This window comes from Staurois parvus, unplaced genomic scaffold (assembly GCF_062004578.1).
Source record: "Staurois parvus isolate SC_StPar_1 unplaced genomic scaffold, SC_StPar_1.0 ptg001862l, whole genome shotgun sequence".
Classification (NCBI taxonomy): Eukaryota; Metazoa; Chordata; class Amphibia; order Anura; family Ranidae; genus Staurois; species Staurois parvus.
Window position 1 is genome coordinate 306,715 of NW_028319658.1, and position 18,583 is coordinate 325,297.

Consider the following 18,583-nt stretch of genomic DNA (forward strand, 5'->3'; position numbering starts at 1 on the left):
GGTACTGTATGTCATGTGCTAACATGCTGTGCACACTACTACATTATGACATAAACCTTCTAGTGGCCCCCAAAAACACTATAGCAAAGTATACCTCCACTTAATTACCGCCAGTCTCCTAAGAATTTAATAATCGGGCGTTGCCATGGAGCCAGCAGTTAAAACTACTTTGTCGCTTGTTTCCAAAACTGATGTAAATGCTTACCTGAACTAGGCACATGTAGTTGTAAAGGTATTTACCACAAAAACAGTGTTATTAGAACTTTACTGAATTACCAGCAGAATGTTTTTGAAGTTTTAACTAGTCTTCAGGCCAAAAATGTAAACTGAAGCATGTTAAAAAAAAAAAAAAAAAAAAGGCAATAATGGCTCTGGCAGATATCTACTTAGCGCCCAGCACAGAAAAGCCTCCCCATGTCCCATGTGAATTTGCCTGTGCAGTGTAAATGTGCTGCATATTTCAGGTGCCCAGGATGTCCTGGAGCTACGTACAACCACCCATAGACATTAATGGGTTAACACACACTACCTGCGTTCGGGACATTGCTTCTGTGCACATGCGGCGCATAGCTGCATACAGAGGTCTTCACCCATTCATGTCTATGGTCAGCTTCAAAAATGTAGTCTGTTTACACTGCATGGGCAAATGCGCCCATGTGCTTGTAGCCCTATTCTCATGCTGTTAATGACAACACAAGTTTCGTGAGACCATAAAAGCACCTGCATACACCTGGGATGGACTGTGAAACCCTTAATTTATTTCACCAACCCTGACTAAAGCACATTAACTCGGCTGTTAGGCTGCATAATGTGGCGCTGGTGTTCTGGAATGTTTGCACAGTGACCTGGCAGCTTCAGGCTGGGATAACGCAACAGAAAGTCACTCAACAGACCATGTCATGCGAGGTGGCTCGCTGTCAGCAGTGGGAAAGTTTTGTTCCAGGATCAAACTTCCGCACTGTTTTCCTTTAAGTAAACCTGACACAGACCAGGGCAGTTTAATCTGCGCACCAGCTCTTTAGTAAACAGTTTGGAGGGTTTGACACGTAAAGTGCTAGTAAATTGTACCAGTGAACTTCACTCATTTGGTCCCCCTTGGTCTGTTAAATATAACATTTTTGTTACACGTTCAGTAAGTGCACAAATATCTGTTGATGCTGCCAAAAATCTTGGGGGCTAATCTCTTCGTGTGCTCTCTGCCTGTGATGACGGTTATCAGTTACAATGGGGGGAAATCATAAAGGATTTTTTTTTATAATACGGTCAGGCCCGGCACCACAGTTGTGGGCGCTTTTGCCCAATTCTATCTCTGACAGGCAGACGAATCAGTCGGAGGTCAGAGTGTCCATACTGGTGTGTTCACTTCATCCCCAGCTACTGTGCCCATCACACCAACAAGCAACTGGCTGGGAAGTTTTGTAACAGCGGTAGGCGGAACTCTATTGACCGTGCACGGCAGTGGGCAGATCCATAGATGCTATTCAGACCAATAGCTGCCTTTGAATCCGCCCACTGTCTTGCACGGTCAATCAAAAGTATGGTGGACCTGATGTGGAACTAGTCTCTAAGTTCCTATTGACCGCACATGGCAGTGGGCAGATCCATAGCTGCTATTCAGACCAATAGCAGCCTTCAAACCTGACCCATTGCCTTGTGCTGTCAATCAAAAGTAAGGTGGATCTGATGTGGAACTAGTCTCCAAGTTCCTATTGACAGTGCATGACAGTGGGCAAATCCATAGATGCTAATCAGACCAATAGCAGGCCTTGAATCCGCCCACTGCCTTGCACTGTCAATCAGAAGTATGGTGGACCTGATGTGGAACTAGTCTCCAGGTTCCTATTGACAGCACATGGCAGTGGGCAGATCCATAGCTGCTATTCAGACCAATAGCAGCCTTCAAACCCAACCCACTGCCTTGAGCTGTCAATCAAAAGTAAGGTGGACCTGACCTGGAACTAGTCTCTCGGTTTCTTTTGGCAGTGCACGACAGTGGGAAGATCCATAGAGGCTATTCAGACCAATAGCAGCCTTCAAACCTGACCCATTGCCTTGTGCTATCAATCAAAAGTAAGGTGGACCTGATGTGGAACTAGTCTCCAAGTTCCTATTGACAGTGCATGACAGTGGGCAAATCCATAGCTGCTATTCAGTCCAATAGTAGCCTTTGAATCCATCCACTGACTTGCGTTGTCAATCAAAATGAAGGTGGACCTGATGTGGAACTAATCTCTCAGTTCCTATTGACAGCACATGGCAGTGAGAAAACATGACCATCTTGTTAATTTGAGGGGATGAGCATAGCAAAAGAAAAAACTTTTAACCCTTTAGCTCTCTATTGGGAGCAGCTGCTTACACGTAGGTTCCAAAGTCAACTACCGCCAAAAAAGTGTTGTGAAAGTTCTACTGAATTCCCCACTACAGAACCTCAACTCTCTGTGTTATAGAGTTCAGGAAACGGAGAGGTTTTCTAATAGACGTGTGCAGAACAAAAAAAAAATTGATTTGTTATTTAAATACTTTAGTTAAATTCGTTTTCAGAATTTGTCTAGTTAGTTGCGTTTATTCGTTTTCAAATTTGATTCAGATTTTCCATATTCGGTCAAATTGAATTTAATTCAACCAAATCGAAAAGTATCGCATTGGAATTTACTCTATTCGAATTTCAGAAGATGGTTATGTTCTATTTTATTACATTGTATTGTTTTCTGTGCTTTTCTTTTCTATTGTATTCTATTCAACTCCTTTAGTTTCTATTCAATTTTATTATATTCTCTTAATTTTCTATTCTGTTCTGTTTTGCGCTATACTTTTATATTCTGTTTTATTCTATTCTTTTCAAAATTCTGATTTCGGAAGGCGACTAGATTCTGTCTTATTCTATTCTGTTATTTTCTATTCTGTCTTATTCTATTTTCTATTCTACTTTATTCTGTTATTTTATTTTCTCTTCTTTTCCTTTCTTATATTTTATTCTATTTTTATGTTCTATTCTATTCTTTTAGTTTATATTCCTTTATTTTCTATTCTATTATTATTATACAGGATTTATATACAGTTTGCTCAAAGGGAGACAATGCAGCAACAGTACAGTTCAATACAAAAGGGTTAGGAGGACCCTGCTCCTTGTATTCTTTTCTATCTTATTGCTTTATTTTCTATTCTTTTCTTGTTTTTTAAATGGATTTAGTTTTCAATTTGGTTTTCTAATTTGATTTGAATTTCAGACAAAATTTATTTTCCTCATTTCGGATTAGTTTAAATTCGTTACTATTGTGATTAGGAAATTCAGATACATCCGAATCTCCGAATAATTAAAAATTTGTCTGAATTTCAATTCAGAACGAAACGAACCGCACAGGTAGGGTGACATCAATGTCACCATCTGAGTGAGGTCAAGGGGTCAATACATGCAAGTCAAATTTTTTGTTTTTCTTCTTATTTCAGCACCAAGCAGCGATGGGCTCTCTGCAGCAAAGCAAAGGCATCCCATATCATCTGATCTTTGTACTCTGGAAATATGAAGTCATAAGATAAAACCTCATCTGTACTGTACTGCTGTAGGAGGTCTCTATAAACAACTCGTTATTCCTGTCCCGCAGGTCAGTAGAAATATTTGGAATACAAGCAGAGGTTATTTCCCTGTTGCAGGCCAAATACAATATCAGCCCTGGTCATGGTCTTCTACAGGACTAATGTGTAATAGAAATGATACAAAATGAATTTCAATAAACACAAACAACAGTCATTGTGGTACAACAAACCCTGTCACCGCACTTGACCAGAAAATAGAACATTACCTCTTACAACAACATACATAGAAGGTTTTGTCAGCCAATTGTGTGCAAGCAATTCAGGTGAATCTGTCTCAAACAAAGTACTTGTGTGCGAAGCTTTGAGTGGAAGCTGCTATCTTCCGATTGCTTATTGGTTTTGTATCGCTTAAAAGCACACCTTCACCCAATAAGCAACATTTTTTTGTGCTGTAAATGCAGCACTTCCTTCTTTCTCATTTAGGTGAGATTGACACTGCGCTCTCCAAGTCACTCTGCCAGCATCTGTGCATCAATGGATTCTGCGGGTGCGCAGATGTGGCGGGGGACCTGCTGGAGACTCTTGGCACATTTGTGCACACATAGGATTTCCCACATGTACGCAAAGACAACGTAGGTATGAGGACCCAGATCTCAGAGTGTCAGACACCCCGACCCCCCATTAGGTGCAGATGTGCTGCAGGGCTCTGCCAGGTACCATAGGCTGGGTAGAGTCCTTTGGAACATTATTATTATTATTATTACTACGAGTTTATATAGCGCCAAAGGGTTTGCTCAGCGCTGTACAATAGGGGGGGACAATACATGGCACAGTACAACAAAGACAGACAGCGTACGAGGGGTAAGAGGGCCCTACTCTTACGAGCTTACAATCTAGGAGGGAGGGGGTAAAGGTACAGTAGGAAGTGGCTGGGGGGGATGAAGTGGTAGGAGGAATGAGGGAGGATGGCCGTTAGGTGAGGGTGGGGTAGGCTTCCCTGAAGAGATGGGTTTTGAGGGAGCGCCTGAATGTGAATAGAGAAGGCGACGGTCTGATGGATTGGGGCAGTGAGTTCCAGAGGATGGGGGAGGACCTGGAGAAGTCCTGCAGTCGTGCATGGGAGGAGGAGACCAGGGAGCAGGATAGAAGGAGGTCCTGTGAGGAGCGAAGGGTACGGGTAGGGTGGTACCTGGTGATCAGATTGGTGAGGTAGTTAGGGGCAGTGTTGTGAACGGCTTTGTAGGTCAGGGTAAGGAGTTTAAATTTGATGCGTTGGGCAATCGGGAGCCAGTGGAGGGAGAGGCAGAGGGGGGTGGCAGAGGTGGAGCGGGTGGTAAGGTGGATGAGTCTGGCAGCTGAGTTCAGGATGGTCTGGAGCGGGGAGAGCCTGCACTTGGGAACATCTGTGCATGTACCAGTTCTTTAAACATGGCAAGGCCTGAGAGAGGAGGAAGGGCCAACATTATGCAGACCCTAATGTAAATAACTAAAAGGCAAAACCTTTTTTTTTTTGGTTATAGAATGGAGAGGGCTGTCTTATTGCTGTCAGTGCCTCCATTACGGAGATTCACCCTCTCCTGAACACGAAATTTAAAAAAAAATCCCAAAATTTTGGATTGTCCCCAGAAAAAGTAAAAGAAAAGAATTATTCAAATGGAGACACAAGTTCTGGTGATGTGGGGGTCCCCAAAGAATTCCCTTCATTTGAATTCCTACTATTAGCAATGATAGGGCACTATTCCTGCTACTGACACCAATGATGGGGCGATATTCCTCCCACTGATACCAATGAAGGGGCACTATTCCTCCCACTGACACCAATGATGGGACACTATTCCTCCCACTGACACCAATGATGGGACACTATTCCTCCCACTGATACCAATGATGGGGCACTATTCCTCCCACTGACACCAATGATGGGGCACTATTCCTCCCACTGACACCAATGATGGGGCACTATTCCTCCCACTGATACCAATGATGGGGCACTTTTCCTCCCACTGATACCAATGATGGGGCACTATTCCTCCCACTGACACCAATGATGGGGCACTATTCCTCCCACTGACACCAATGATGGGGCACTATTCCTCCCACTGACACCAATGATGGGGCACTATTCCTCCCACTGACCCCAATGATGGGACACTATTCCTCCCACTGATACCACTGATGGGGCACTTTTCCTCCCACTGACACCAATGATGGGGCACTATTCCTCCCACTGACACCAATGATGGGGCACTATTACTGCCGCTGACAGCAACGATGAGGCACTATTCCTCCCGCTGACAGCAACGATGGGGCACTATTACTGCCGCTGACAGCAACGATGGGGCACTATTACTGCCGCTGACAGCAACGATGGGGCACTATTACTGCCGCTGACAGCAACGATGGGGCACTATTACTGCCGCTGACAGCAACGATGGGGCACTATTACTGCCGCTGACAGCAACGATGGGGCACTATTACTGCCGCTGACAGCAACGATGGGGCACTATTACTGCCGCTGACAGCAACGATGGGGCACTGTTCCTCACACTGACACCAGAGGGACTATTCCTTCCACTGACACCAATGATGGGGCACTATTCCTCCCACTGATACCAATGATGGGGCACTATTCCTCCCACTGACACCAATGATGGGGCACTATTACTGCCGCTGACAGCAACGATGAGGCACTATTCCTCCCGCTGACAGCAACGATGGGGCACTATTACTGCCGCTGACAGCAACGATGAGGCACTATTCCTCCCACTGACACCAATGATGGGGCACTATTCCTCCCACTGACACCAATGATGGGACACTATTCCTCCCACTGTCCCTGTCCTGCTCCACCCAAGTCTAATCTACTTTGATAGCTTATTCAATTTACATCCAAAAAAATTATATGCATAGTTGCACTTTAAAACACAGAATATTAAAGTAAATGAATAGATGATGCATTAAAATCTCTGATCTGTAAAAGTAAATTAAAAAAACAAACACAGTTTATAAAAATACACACGCACATCCTCTGACACAATGTCTGCAGTCACCAGCATCTCTTCAGTCCCAGTGTTCCAGGTTTTGTGCATTGTGCTGAGTGGCTGTCTTAGCTGTGGTGGTACAGAAGTACTGAGGCTATCCCCGCCCGCCTGCCTGGGATCCTGATCCTTGATGCAGAAGGGGGATGATGGAGAATCTTAGAAAATCAATCTAGACTTACATTAATGAACAGATAGGAAACACCATTACAAATCCATTAACATGAAGTTCTACTTTCACCGAGTCTTCCTGTAAGATCAGCATGTTTGGTACCAGCCGCTGACATCATTCAGAGGCCAAGGAAACAGCTGAATCATCTTCTCATATAACGATGTCTCTGACCGTTCGGAGCGGATTGTTCTCCTAATACCAGAATCAATGTCTTTGAACACTGCCTGCCTTGTGGACTCTTACATCAGAAGTGCAATGGAGACCTGCCCAGGTACATCAATAGCAATAGCTCCATATCGCCAATGTCAGAGAATTATTAGACAAATAATGGAGGCAGCAGCCATGTTGGTTAGGTAGTTTTATCCTTTTGTAGCAAAGACCTGACTACACCAGCCTCAAGCTACAGATACAATGCAGAGGTAGGAGCCATTATGGGTCAGGAAGGTTTTTGCTGCACCATGGGCAGAAAAAAAAGCACTGCTTTTACAGAAGCTGGAATTTCCCCGGCTTGCTCGCTCCCGAGCCCTGCTCTATGCATTCATAAGATGCATAAAGACATGTCTCGGCTCTGCCACCTACTTTCTCCGCATTGGCTCACTGGCTGTGATTGACAGCAGTGGGAGCCAATGACTCCCGCTGTTGTGTCTCAACCAATGAGGAGAGGAAGACCTAGGGGCAGCTGAGGCTCTTGTGCCTATCACTGGATCCAGAGGGGGCTCAGGGGAATATTTGGGGGGGGGGGGGGTGGAGGGAGCATAAAATGCATGAAAGTAAAAAACCTTCAGCCTTTAAGACCACTTTAACTCCTTGGTGCTGACGCCTTCCTGCCCTTTAAGGGGGTTGGGAGGCGGGGCAGGGTTTAGGGTCATGTGATTGCTATGATTGGCTGTCATGGCGGTCACATGATCGGAGAGCTCCCTACCGCAAGTAGCGATTGGGACCTTCCTATGAGGTGCGCACTCTCGACACTCGGCACCAAGGAGTTATTGCATTCCCTGCATTAAGGTAAGATATGTCCCAATATTTGTATGGCCCCCTCACCTCCCTAAACACTTACCCATTTCTATTGCAATCCAGCGCTGTGCCCAGGTGCACAGAGCTGCTGTGTCTTCCTCTCCTCACAGGAATCAGTCCTGCTGCTGTCAATCAATTCCTGTGGGAAAGAAGCAGGAGTGGGGCTGAGCCACGCTGTGTATGTCTATGGACACACACAGCCCAGCTCAGGCACAATCCTGCAGGTGCACCACCTTAGCAAGCTGCTTACTATGGTGGCGCACCAAAAAAAGGAGGAGCCTAGAGCGCCAGTAGGGGACCCTAGAAGAGGAGGTCTGTAGCCACGTTGAGCATTACCACTGCACAGAGCAGGTATGTATACCATATATATTATTTTACAAAAAAAAAATGTAAGCTTTACAACTACTTTAAGCTTCAAAGTATATCTATACCCAAAACTTACAAAAATGTGGAGCAGACCAGAAATGCTTCTTTTTAAACTGAGTAGGGGAACGGTAGAACCCAGGTCATTTTTAAAAAATGATTCTTCATTTCCCTATTGCAGATTCTCCCTCTTTTACGGTCTAGTAAGGGTTGATCCTGGAATAATGAATACGGGAAAATCTCTATACTGGAGTCCTGGGTAGCAGAAATACCTGACAGAGGCTCTAACCATTTCCCACTCTATCCAAAATCCAGAACGACTGCAGCTTTACATAAGAAGAGAGGACTTGAGAACCTCACCATATTTCTGGTAAAGGCACACCTTTGTTATGATATACAGTGATGGCAGAACGCCTTACACAAACACGCCAACTGCTAACACCTGACCGCTACAGATCTAGTCATACTCCAAAATGACTGTAATTATACAGCAGGGACACCCAGCTTGTGGGTGGCAGCAATATTTAGGATGTTTAATTATAGTTATATATTATATATATTTTTTACTAATACATTAAATATGCACACATATACAGAGACAGGCAGGCAGAGAATATCAACAAATAATGGATTCCAAGACTGCAGATGGGCAGATCTAGTGACCCACGTTCATGAAGCTCTGTCGGCTATCCAGGACCCCATGTATTCATAAAGACTGGATGAGGTTGTATGAAACACTAACTGGATAAACTGGATTTTAAATTACAAACAGACTATACCTGAAACAATCACAGGCTCACCTAAAGGGTTTATATTTAGTGTAAGGTTATGGTTAGGGTGAGGTTAATGCTTAAGGGGTAGAATAGTTTAAAGCCTAAAATGTAAAATGTGTCTCTCCCTTCCTCAGCAGCTTTAAATGTGCAGTATATAAAGGAAAGCCTTTTTTTGGGGGGGGTAGAGAAAAGAAGGGATAAAAACAGTCAGGTTATTTTTTGCCGTCTGTGCCCCAATTAATATTTTCCCTTACTTCCTGTCCTTGAACTGCAATAGGAACTGAAAGGAGATCTATAAAATGAGGTGAATTACCCTCCAGAACATGTGTCCCTCTCATCGGAATACTTACCCTCACCCCTTGTTCTTGTGACAACTTTAAAATCTTGGATTTCCTATCACATTCTGTTTGGGTAACAATGGTCACTGAGCCAAACAGAGAGATTGAACGCTACTACCTCCCCCTCACTCCCCCTCTCTGTTGGGGTCCCTCAAGGCTCCATCCTCGGGTCCCTTGTCTTCACCATCTACACCTCCTCCCTTGGCCAACTCATACACTCTCACGGCTTCAACTACCACCTCTATGCCAACGACACACAAATCTATCTCTCAACCCCTCGCCTCACCCCCTCAGTCTCCGCCCGAATCACAAACCTACTAAACGACATATCAGACTGGATGTCGCTCCACTTCCTTAAACTGAACCTCTCCAAAACCGAGCTCCTAGTCTTCCCCCCAGCCCGCACACCACCCCCCATTGACTTCTCCATCACGTCCAACAATGCCACTATCAGGCCCGCCCCGCAGGCCAGAGTACTTGGTGTCATTCTGGACTCCAAAACTATCCTTCCAGCCCCAAGTCCAATCACTAACAAACTCATACAGACTCCACCTCCGCAACATCGCCAAAATACGTCCGTTCCTAACCCCAGAAACCACTAAACAGCTCATCCACTCCCTCATCATATCATGACTCGATTACTGCAACTCCCTCCTCACTGGCCTGCCTCGCCACAGGCTATCCCCGCTTCAGTCGATCCTGAATACGGCAGCCAGACTCATTCACCTTATCAACCGCTCCGTTTCTGCCACCCCCCTCTGCCAATCCCTCCACTGGCTTCCAATTGCACAACGGATCAAATTCTAAATCCTATCACTGACGTACAAAGCTGTCCATCATACTGCCCGAAATTACATCACCGACCTAATATCCAAGTACCACCCAACACGCACACTCCGCTCCTCACAAGACCTCCTTCTCTCTAGCTCCCTGGTCTCCTCCTCCCATGCCCGCCTCCAGGATTTCTCCAGGGCGTCACCCATCCTCTGGAACTCACTACCCCAATCCATCAGATTATAACCTACTCTCCTCTCATTTAGGCGCACCCTGAAACCCACCTCTTCAGGGACGCCTACCCTACCCCTTGCTAAATGCCGAGCTCCTCCACTCTTCCTACCACTCCATCCCCCACAGCTATCTCCTCCTGTACCACTATCCCCTCCCTCCTAGATTGTAAGCTCCAAAGAGCAGGGCCCTTGAACCCTTGTGTATCACATTGTATTGTTATTGTACTGTCGCATGTACTGTCCCCCACTATCCATGTCCCCACTAAAGTGGGGACATGGATAGCAATAAAAACTTCTCGGAGGTTCTAACCCTTCCCAACTGTATCCAAAACTAGGATTAAACATTTGCCTATACATACACTCCACGACTATAATGATCATTCTTCTAGGGGTAATTTAAAGGAGAGTATTACTTACTCCAGAATCCTAGTCTTCATCCCCGCTGGTTCTGGTTGTGATGACTCCTCTCCCTAAAGCATCTCTTTCTAGCAATCTTCAACCGATTGTATCCCCACCCTCTTGCTTAAGTCAGCCACTGCAAGCCTGCATTATATTTGGTGACATAGAAGGTCTATCCGTTGTCTATTGCTGGAGACTTTTCTCCGGGATTGCCAGCTGTTGTAGGATTGTTGGTTAAGGTAAATATTACTCAGTATCAGAACATCCCCTACACCAGCAGCCTCCAAACTGTGGCCCTATGCTTGCTTTTAAATGGCCCTTGGGGCACTATCCCTCCCATTGACACCAACAATAAGCCACTATTCCTACCGACACCAATGAATGGACACAATTCCTTCCAGCAACAGAAAAGCACTGTTCCTTCCACTGACAGCAATGGCAGGGTATTATTCCTCCCACTGACACCAATAATGAGACAATATTCCTCCAATTGACACCAATGATGAAGCACTATTCCTCCCACAAACAATGGGGAACTGTTCTTTTAATGGACATCAACGATGGGGCACAATTCCTCCCACTAATACCTCACACTGATACCAATGACGGGGCACTATTCCTCCCACTGATACCAATGACGGGGCACTATTCCTCCCACTGATACCAATGACGGGGCACTATTCCTCCCACTGATACCAATGATGGGGCACTATTCCTCCCACTGATACCAATGATGGGGCACTATTCCTCCCACTGATACCAATGATGGGGCACTATTCCTCCTACTGATACCAATGATGGGGCACTATTCCTCCCACTGATACCAATGATGGGGCACTATTCCTCCCACGGATACCAATGACGGAGCACAATTCCTCCCACTGACACCAAAGATGGGACACTATTCCTCCCACTGATACCAATGATGGGGCACTATTCCTCCCACTGATACCAATGATGGGGCACTATTCCTCCCACTGATACCAATGATGGGGCACTATTCCTCCCACGGATACCAATGACGGAGCACAATTCCTCCCACTGACACCAAAGATGGGACACTATTCCTCCCACTGATACCTCACACTGATACCAATGACAGGGCACTATTCCTCCCACTGATACAAATGATGGGGCACTATTCCTCCCACCGATACCATTGATGGGGCACAATTCCTCCCACTAATACCAATGATGGGGCACTATTCCTCCCATTAATACCAATGATGGGGCACTATTCTTCCCACTGACACCAATGATGGGGCACTATTCCTTCCACTGATACCAATGATGGGGCACTATTCCTCCCACTGATACCCATGATGGGGCACTATTCCTCCCACTGATACCAATGACGGGGCACTATTCCTCCCACTGATACCAATGATGGGGCACTATTCCTCCCACTGACACCAATGATGGGGCACTATTCCTCCCATTAATACCAATAATGGGGCACTATTCCTCCCATTAATACCAATAATGGGGCACTATTCCTCCCACTGATACCAATGATGGGGCACTATTCCTCCCACTGACACCAATGATGGAGCACTATTCCTCCCACTGATGCCAATGATGGGGCACTATTCCTCCCACTGATGCCAATGATGGGGCACTATTCCTCCCACTGATGCCAATGATGGGGCACTATTCCTCCCACTGATACCAATGATGGGGCACTATTCCTCCCACTGATGCCAATGATGGGGCACTATTCCTCCCACTGACACCAATGATGGGGCACTATTCCTGACACTGACGCCAATAATTAGGTACTATTCCTTCCCCTGACACCAATGGGGTGGGGCACTATTCCTCCTAATTATACTAATGATGGGACACTATTCCTTCCTTTGACACAAATGGTTATTCTTTCACAAACTAATCACAGCTGCTAGGCCATATTTTTAAACACATCATTCATGGATTCCCACTGACGATGGGTCATTTACTACAGTCACTAGCCACAGTCCAGCCCCCCCTAAGATCTGAAGGACAGTAAACTGGTCCTTTGTTCAAAATGTTTGAAAACCCTGCCCTGGACCAAATGATTATTCTATTCTTCAGATTGGATAAAGTAGGAAACCGTGTCAGCCCCATTAGAAAGTGTTCAATAGAACAAGTGTTCCCATTGATAGACTTCCCCTCACCACATGTTGTAATGACAACGGTCAGATTTTGGATTTCCCATCACTTTTTGGTGACTTTGGTCACAGGACAAATAGGGAAGGAAAATTGCCCCAGTGGAGAGTCAGGAATCACTAAAAACCTGCAAAGCGTTTTATCCTTTCCCCACTCCATCCAAAGCTTAAGGTGGAACTAAACGCTCTCAATCAGCATTAACGATTTGTAATCCTTATGCTGCTAACATTAGTACATAGCTAGGAAGGTTTATTTACTTGTTTTAACCTATCAGTGGATGGCTGGAACTGCTGGGGCCTACGAAGAGAGAGCCATGGGAGAGGCAAGAGGAGCCCAATCCACAGCCACTGATGTCCACAATGGGATCGGAAGCGGGAGCTGGTGGAACCCATCATCAGGGAGGTTTCCAGCACCGCTCCTACATGAACTCAAATCACAAGCCTGGGTTAACACAGGAACGGTGCAGGAAACCACATGCGATTTGGACAGGAATCGCACAGCATTCTTTTTCAAATAGCATGCAATTCTTTGCAGTGTGATTGGAGCCCATTCATTTTGTTAGGGCTCAATTCGCACCACAAAGGTATCGGTACTTGTACCCGTTGGTGAAAAAACAGTATCGGTACATCCCTACTGTGGGCCGATTCACTACACCAACTACACAAGTCCGTACCTTCCTTGCAATCATATCCATAATATAGCTCAGAGGAGCCGTGCCCTACTTAGTACTGTGCCAACAATGACCAGATGGACTCTGTTCTTCATTACAGAATCTTTAGCCCGAGCACTGTGGTACTTAAAGGTCCATGATTACCCCTTGTGCCTACCTATATAACATACTAATAACAAAACCATTACAAAGAAAGAGCAAAGACATCTAGGTGACCTTTCTGTATGTTTGCCAGCCTTCAGACTTCTCAAACAAAGATAATCCAAACTACAGCTAACACAAATTTGGAAAAACTAACATACACAACATAAAGGCTTCTATATAGATCGTGGGACTATCCTATAGGGACAAGGACAGTCACTGTAAGGTCTGGTCAGCCTTGGTGACCACATCACAGGGCCCCTGGCTGTCTCTGGTAATTGTTTCATAGAATACTTGAGAATGCACTTAGTGAGAAGGGAACGAGAAAATCCAGTTTACAACCGTGCTGCTGCGATCACATTAAGCACTAAAAACCTGGCAAGAGACCCAATCCCAATCCATTTCAACATATATAGTACAAGGTCCTCGCAGTCTTACGTTTCCGTAGAAATGTAAACAATCCTTACTCTGTGCATAGAGATCACAGTGTTCCACCTGACAATGTCTTCTGCGTTTTTCTCTAGAACAACGGAGCCATCTTTGTTCAGGCATCATCCAGGATCACCATCCTACTTCCCCTGTTTGATCATGTAAGTCCTGTGAAGTTCTTACCCATGTTCACAAGTGTCTGACATAAGTGAGCCTCTGCTGCCTCCTCTTACCTTGCGTAAGCTCCAAGGAGCAGGGCCCTCCTATCCCTCTTGCTGTATTGTCTCCCTTTATATTGTACAGTGCTAAGCAAACTGTTGGCGCGATATAAATCCTGTATAATAATAATAATTTGCTACAAAACTGCAGTGGTGAATTCTGATCACTGGGGTAAAGGAGACTAAGGAAATGTTCCCTCCTGCCTGCAGCAGACTGATGACATCATCTCAGCCTAGGCAAAGTCACTCTCTGAAGCTCAAGGATGGCCTTTTATTGAGAAAAAGGTGACGCTTTTTTGAGCCATGGTACACAATGTAGATGGACAAATCCCCGTCTACTTTTATTAAATTCGAACAGCCGCCACCAGCAGCTGTCAGCGTACCTAAACAGTGGCTGTATCCATTGGAATGCAGTTGCTGTTCTTCTAAAGATTTTCTGTCCAGCTCAGAACATCAATAGGGAGGGGGTTGATAGGGCCACCCAGGTATCGGATTTCGCCTGGTTCTTCAGGAATCTGCTGAACTTTGCTTATCGTATGACCAGCTTTAAACAATACACATAGATATGGGCTGCCCCAATACAGCAAATCTTCGATCATCAGTGATCGGTAATAAGAGATAGGTCTGTCCCCAGTCACCTCATCCCTGGGGGTATTAACACACACCTGTCATGGGAAATGGGACTAGTCTACATTACCTCTGACTTCCATTTGCCTCTTACTTATTCCTGCTCTCTGCCTCAAGTACAGAAGCCAAATCCAGCCAGGCGACTAGCATTTTCACAAGTTAACAATGAAAGCATTGGCATTTCTGTAATGACAGGTTCACTTTAACCCATTCCAGGCATCGCTGAACACTGACACACACACACACACACTGAGGATTTATGGGGACAGAGAATGATTCTTTTACAACCTTATAGATCCCAATCCCTCAAGAGTTACAATGCAGCTCTAAGGTAAATCTTAAAGCATTACCCCACCAAAACTTTCATTATTGAAGCTAACCTCTACCAGATTCACGGCTGGCATGTTCTCTAGTTCTGAGTTTCCAGCTTTGCTCACCTGCCATTACTACTGCTCCTTCCTGTCCCTTACTTATTACACATTCAAAATAACGTCACAGGAGAAGTGAGACTCTACAATCAAGGAAGACAGATCTTGACTTCAGTCCCCAAGAGATATAAAAATTGAGTGCTTCAGTTCCCACCCATAAATCCCAACACACACGTTACAATGTTATCTGATTAAATTGTTATGCGATTGTTACAATCTGATCCTTTATATCTACCAACAGCTGTGTAGCAGAAGGGCCTGTCTAATTTGGTACGGTAGGTAGGTCCTCATATTATATTTGATTAATCTGAAGCGGATAGTACAAAGATCATACAGTCAGATTGTTGCACTCTAAATATTCCCAAATGTTACACTCAAAATGTTTCCAATGTTACCTTCTAAATATTCCCAATGTTACATTGTCACATTGTAAATATTCTTGATGTTACATTGTAAACATTCCCGATGTTACATTGTAAACATTCCCGATGTTACATTGTAAATGCGCCTAATGTTGCATTGTAAACATTCCCGATGTTACAGTGTAAATATTCCCGATGTTACAGTGTAAATATTCCCGATGTTACAGTGTAAACATTCCCGATGTTACAGTGTAAATATTCCCGATGTTACATTGTAAATGCGCCTAATGTTGCATTGTAAACATTCCCGATGTTACATTGTAAACATTCCCGATGTTACAGTGTAAATATTCCCGATGTTACAGTGTAAATATTCCCGATGTTACAGTGTAAATATTCCCGATGTTACAGTGTAAATATTCCCGATGTTACAGTGTAAACATTCCCGATGTTACAGTGTAAACATTCCCAATGTTACAGTGTAAACATTCCCAATGTTACAGTGTAAACATTCCCAATGTTACAGTGTAAACATTCCCGGGGTTACAGTGTAAACATTCCCGGGGTTACAGTGTAAACATTCCCGGGGTTACATTGTAAACATTCCCGGGGTTACATTGTAAATATTCCCGATGTTACAGTGTAAATATTCCCGATGTTACAGTGTAAATATTCCCGATGTTACAGTGTAAATATTCCCGATGTTACATTGTAAATATTCCCGATGTTACAGTGTAAATATTCCGATGTTACATTGTAAATATTCCCGATGTTACAGTGTAAATATTCCCGATGTTACATTGTAAATATTCCCGATGTTACAGTGTAAATATTCCCGATGTTACAGTGTAAATATTCCCGATGTTACAGTGTAAATATTCCCGATGTTACAGTGTAAATATTCCCGATGTTACAGTGTAAATATTCCAGATGTTACAGTGTAAATATTCCCGATGTTACAGTGTAAATATTCCCGGTTACAGTGTAAATATTCTTGATGTTACATTGTAAATATTCCCGATGTTACAGTGTAAATATTCCTGATGTTACATTGTAAATATTCCTGATGTTACAGTGTAAATATTCCCGATGTTACAGTGTAAATATTCCTGATGTTACAGTGTAAATATTCCCGATGTTACAGTGTAAATATTCCTGATGTTACAGTGTAAATATTCCTGATGTTACAGTGTAAATATTCCTGATGTTACAGTGTAAATATTCCCGATGTTACAGTGTAAATATTCCCGATGTTACAGTGTAAATATTCCTGATGTTACAGTGTAAATATTCCCGATGTTACAGTGTAAATATTCCTGATGTTACAGTGTAAATATTCCTGATGTTACAGTGTAAATATTCCCGGTTACAGTGTAAATATTCCTGGTTACATTGTAAATATTCCCGATGTTACAGTGTAAATATTCCTGATGTTACATTGTAAATATTCCCGATGTTACAGTGTAAATATTCCCGATGTTACATTGTAAATATTCCCGATGTTACATTGTAAATATTCCTGATGTTACAGTGTAAATATTCCCGGTTACATGCTCAATAACAGGCCTCATGGCTACATAGAAAGAAAGAGAATTGTATACAAACAGAACACAGTGAAGGCTCACAAGGGCTTTCCCTGTAAATGAGAAGGGCTGCCACCTCAGTGCTGCAATCAGTGTGCTGTCAGTGATGTGTACCAGTCCACCCAGCCTGGATTGCTGTCCCCACTGCCCAGCACCACACCTGCAGCTCTGAGATCAGTCCCCCTGTCAGCTGGGCAGTGTGTATACACAGGGCTCCCCCAGCACCCCCACCCACCTTGGTCTGCTTACCCTCTCCTGTGTTTGCTGTCCATTCTCTTCTTCTGCCTGACAGGTTGCAGGGGGATATTATCCGTCATCTTGGCTGCTGGCAGGCTGTGGATGTTGCTTGGAATGGAGAGGCTGCAGGAGGAAGGTGGGGCCTGTGTGCTGTCCTGTTTCCTGCTCTCTCTCCTATTCTTCCAGCCTGACAAGTAGCAGGGGCTGGACTGCTGGGGGAACAGGCCAGCCCTGTCTCCTTCATTCATAGACAATACAGCGGCTGCACCTTCCCTGGCTCCTCCTCTGACCTGTTCAAGCTGCACATACTCAAAGAGAACCTGTCCTCCTGGAGCATTACAGGGAATTTGCATTGCACCTAATGTGCATCGTACTTGCTGCAAAGAGCAATCTAAATCGATTAATTACAAATGAGCGATTTCCTTATTAATCAAATTATTTGGTTGTGTGTTCTCATGGGCAGGGCCCTTCTAACCCCCTTGTATTGTATTGCGACTGTACTGTCTCCCTTCATATTGCAAAGCGCTGCGCAAACTGTAATTTAATATTAATTATTGAATGGCTCAGCACACGACAGCATTTACAGAACACAATTCTGTCCATACACCATTTCCCTGGAAAATCTAAAATAAATAAAATAAAATTTCTTTGGAAAATCAGTACCTACAGTCAGGTCTCTGACAATTTGAAAAGAGTGATCATCCTCATGAACAGAATTATCAGACAACTCAACACATGCAGATACTTTCTTTGCTGCCGATCAATGTTCAATATCAATCAACTATTCGATTGATTAGATACTGATAGATCGGTACTGATGATCCATTTTCTGACATTTAACACAGACTGTACATACAGCTGATAAGAAATGATCGATTAATTTGCAGACCAGCCAATCGACATGTCTTGGTCAAAGGTGATCTATTTTCATCATTAGTCAGCTCTGGGGTGTTTGGACTAAGCCCTGAACCCACGTGTCCAAGCCTGCCAGGAAGTTGTCACCTGTACTGGGCCAGATCATTCCCTGCCCCACAGCCGCATTTTTCCTAAAATTATGTGTGCGCAAATATCATGCGACATAAAAAATTGCATCTCCTAGATTGTA

General features: G+C 44.3%; 1 protein-coding gene across 1 annotated transcript in view; it reads right to left on the bottom strand.

The window, feature by feature from the left end:
* The window catches only part of ATP9A (ATPase phospholipid transporting 9A), a 101,007-nt gene extending 83,279 nt beyond the window's left edge, over nucleotides 1–17,728 (bottom strand). The window contains exon 1 of the mRNA XM_089664234.1: nucleotides 17,491–17,728. Within this exon, the coding sequence (XP_089520360.1) occupies nucleotides 17,491–17,726 (236 nt within the window). The 5' untranslated portion in view covers nucleotides 17,727–17,728. The remainder of the gene's footprint in view (nucleotides 1–17,490) is intronic.
* Nucleotides 17,729–18,583: the final 855 nt, after the last annotated feature.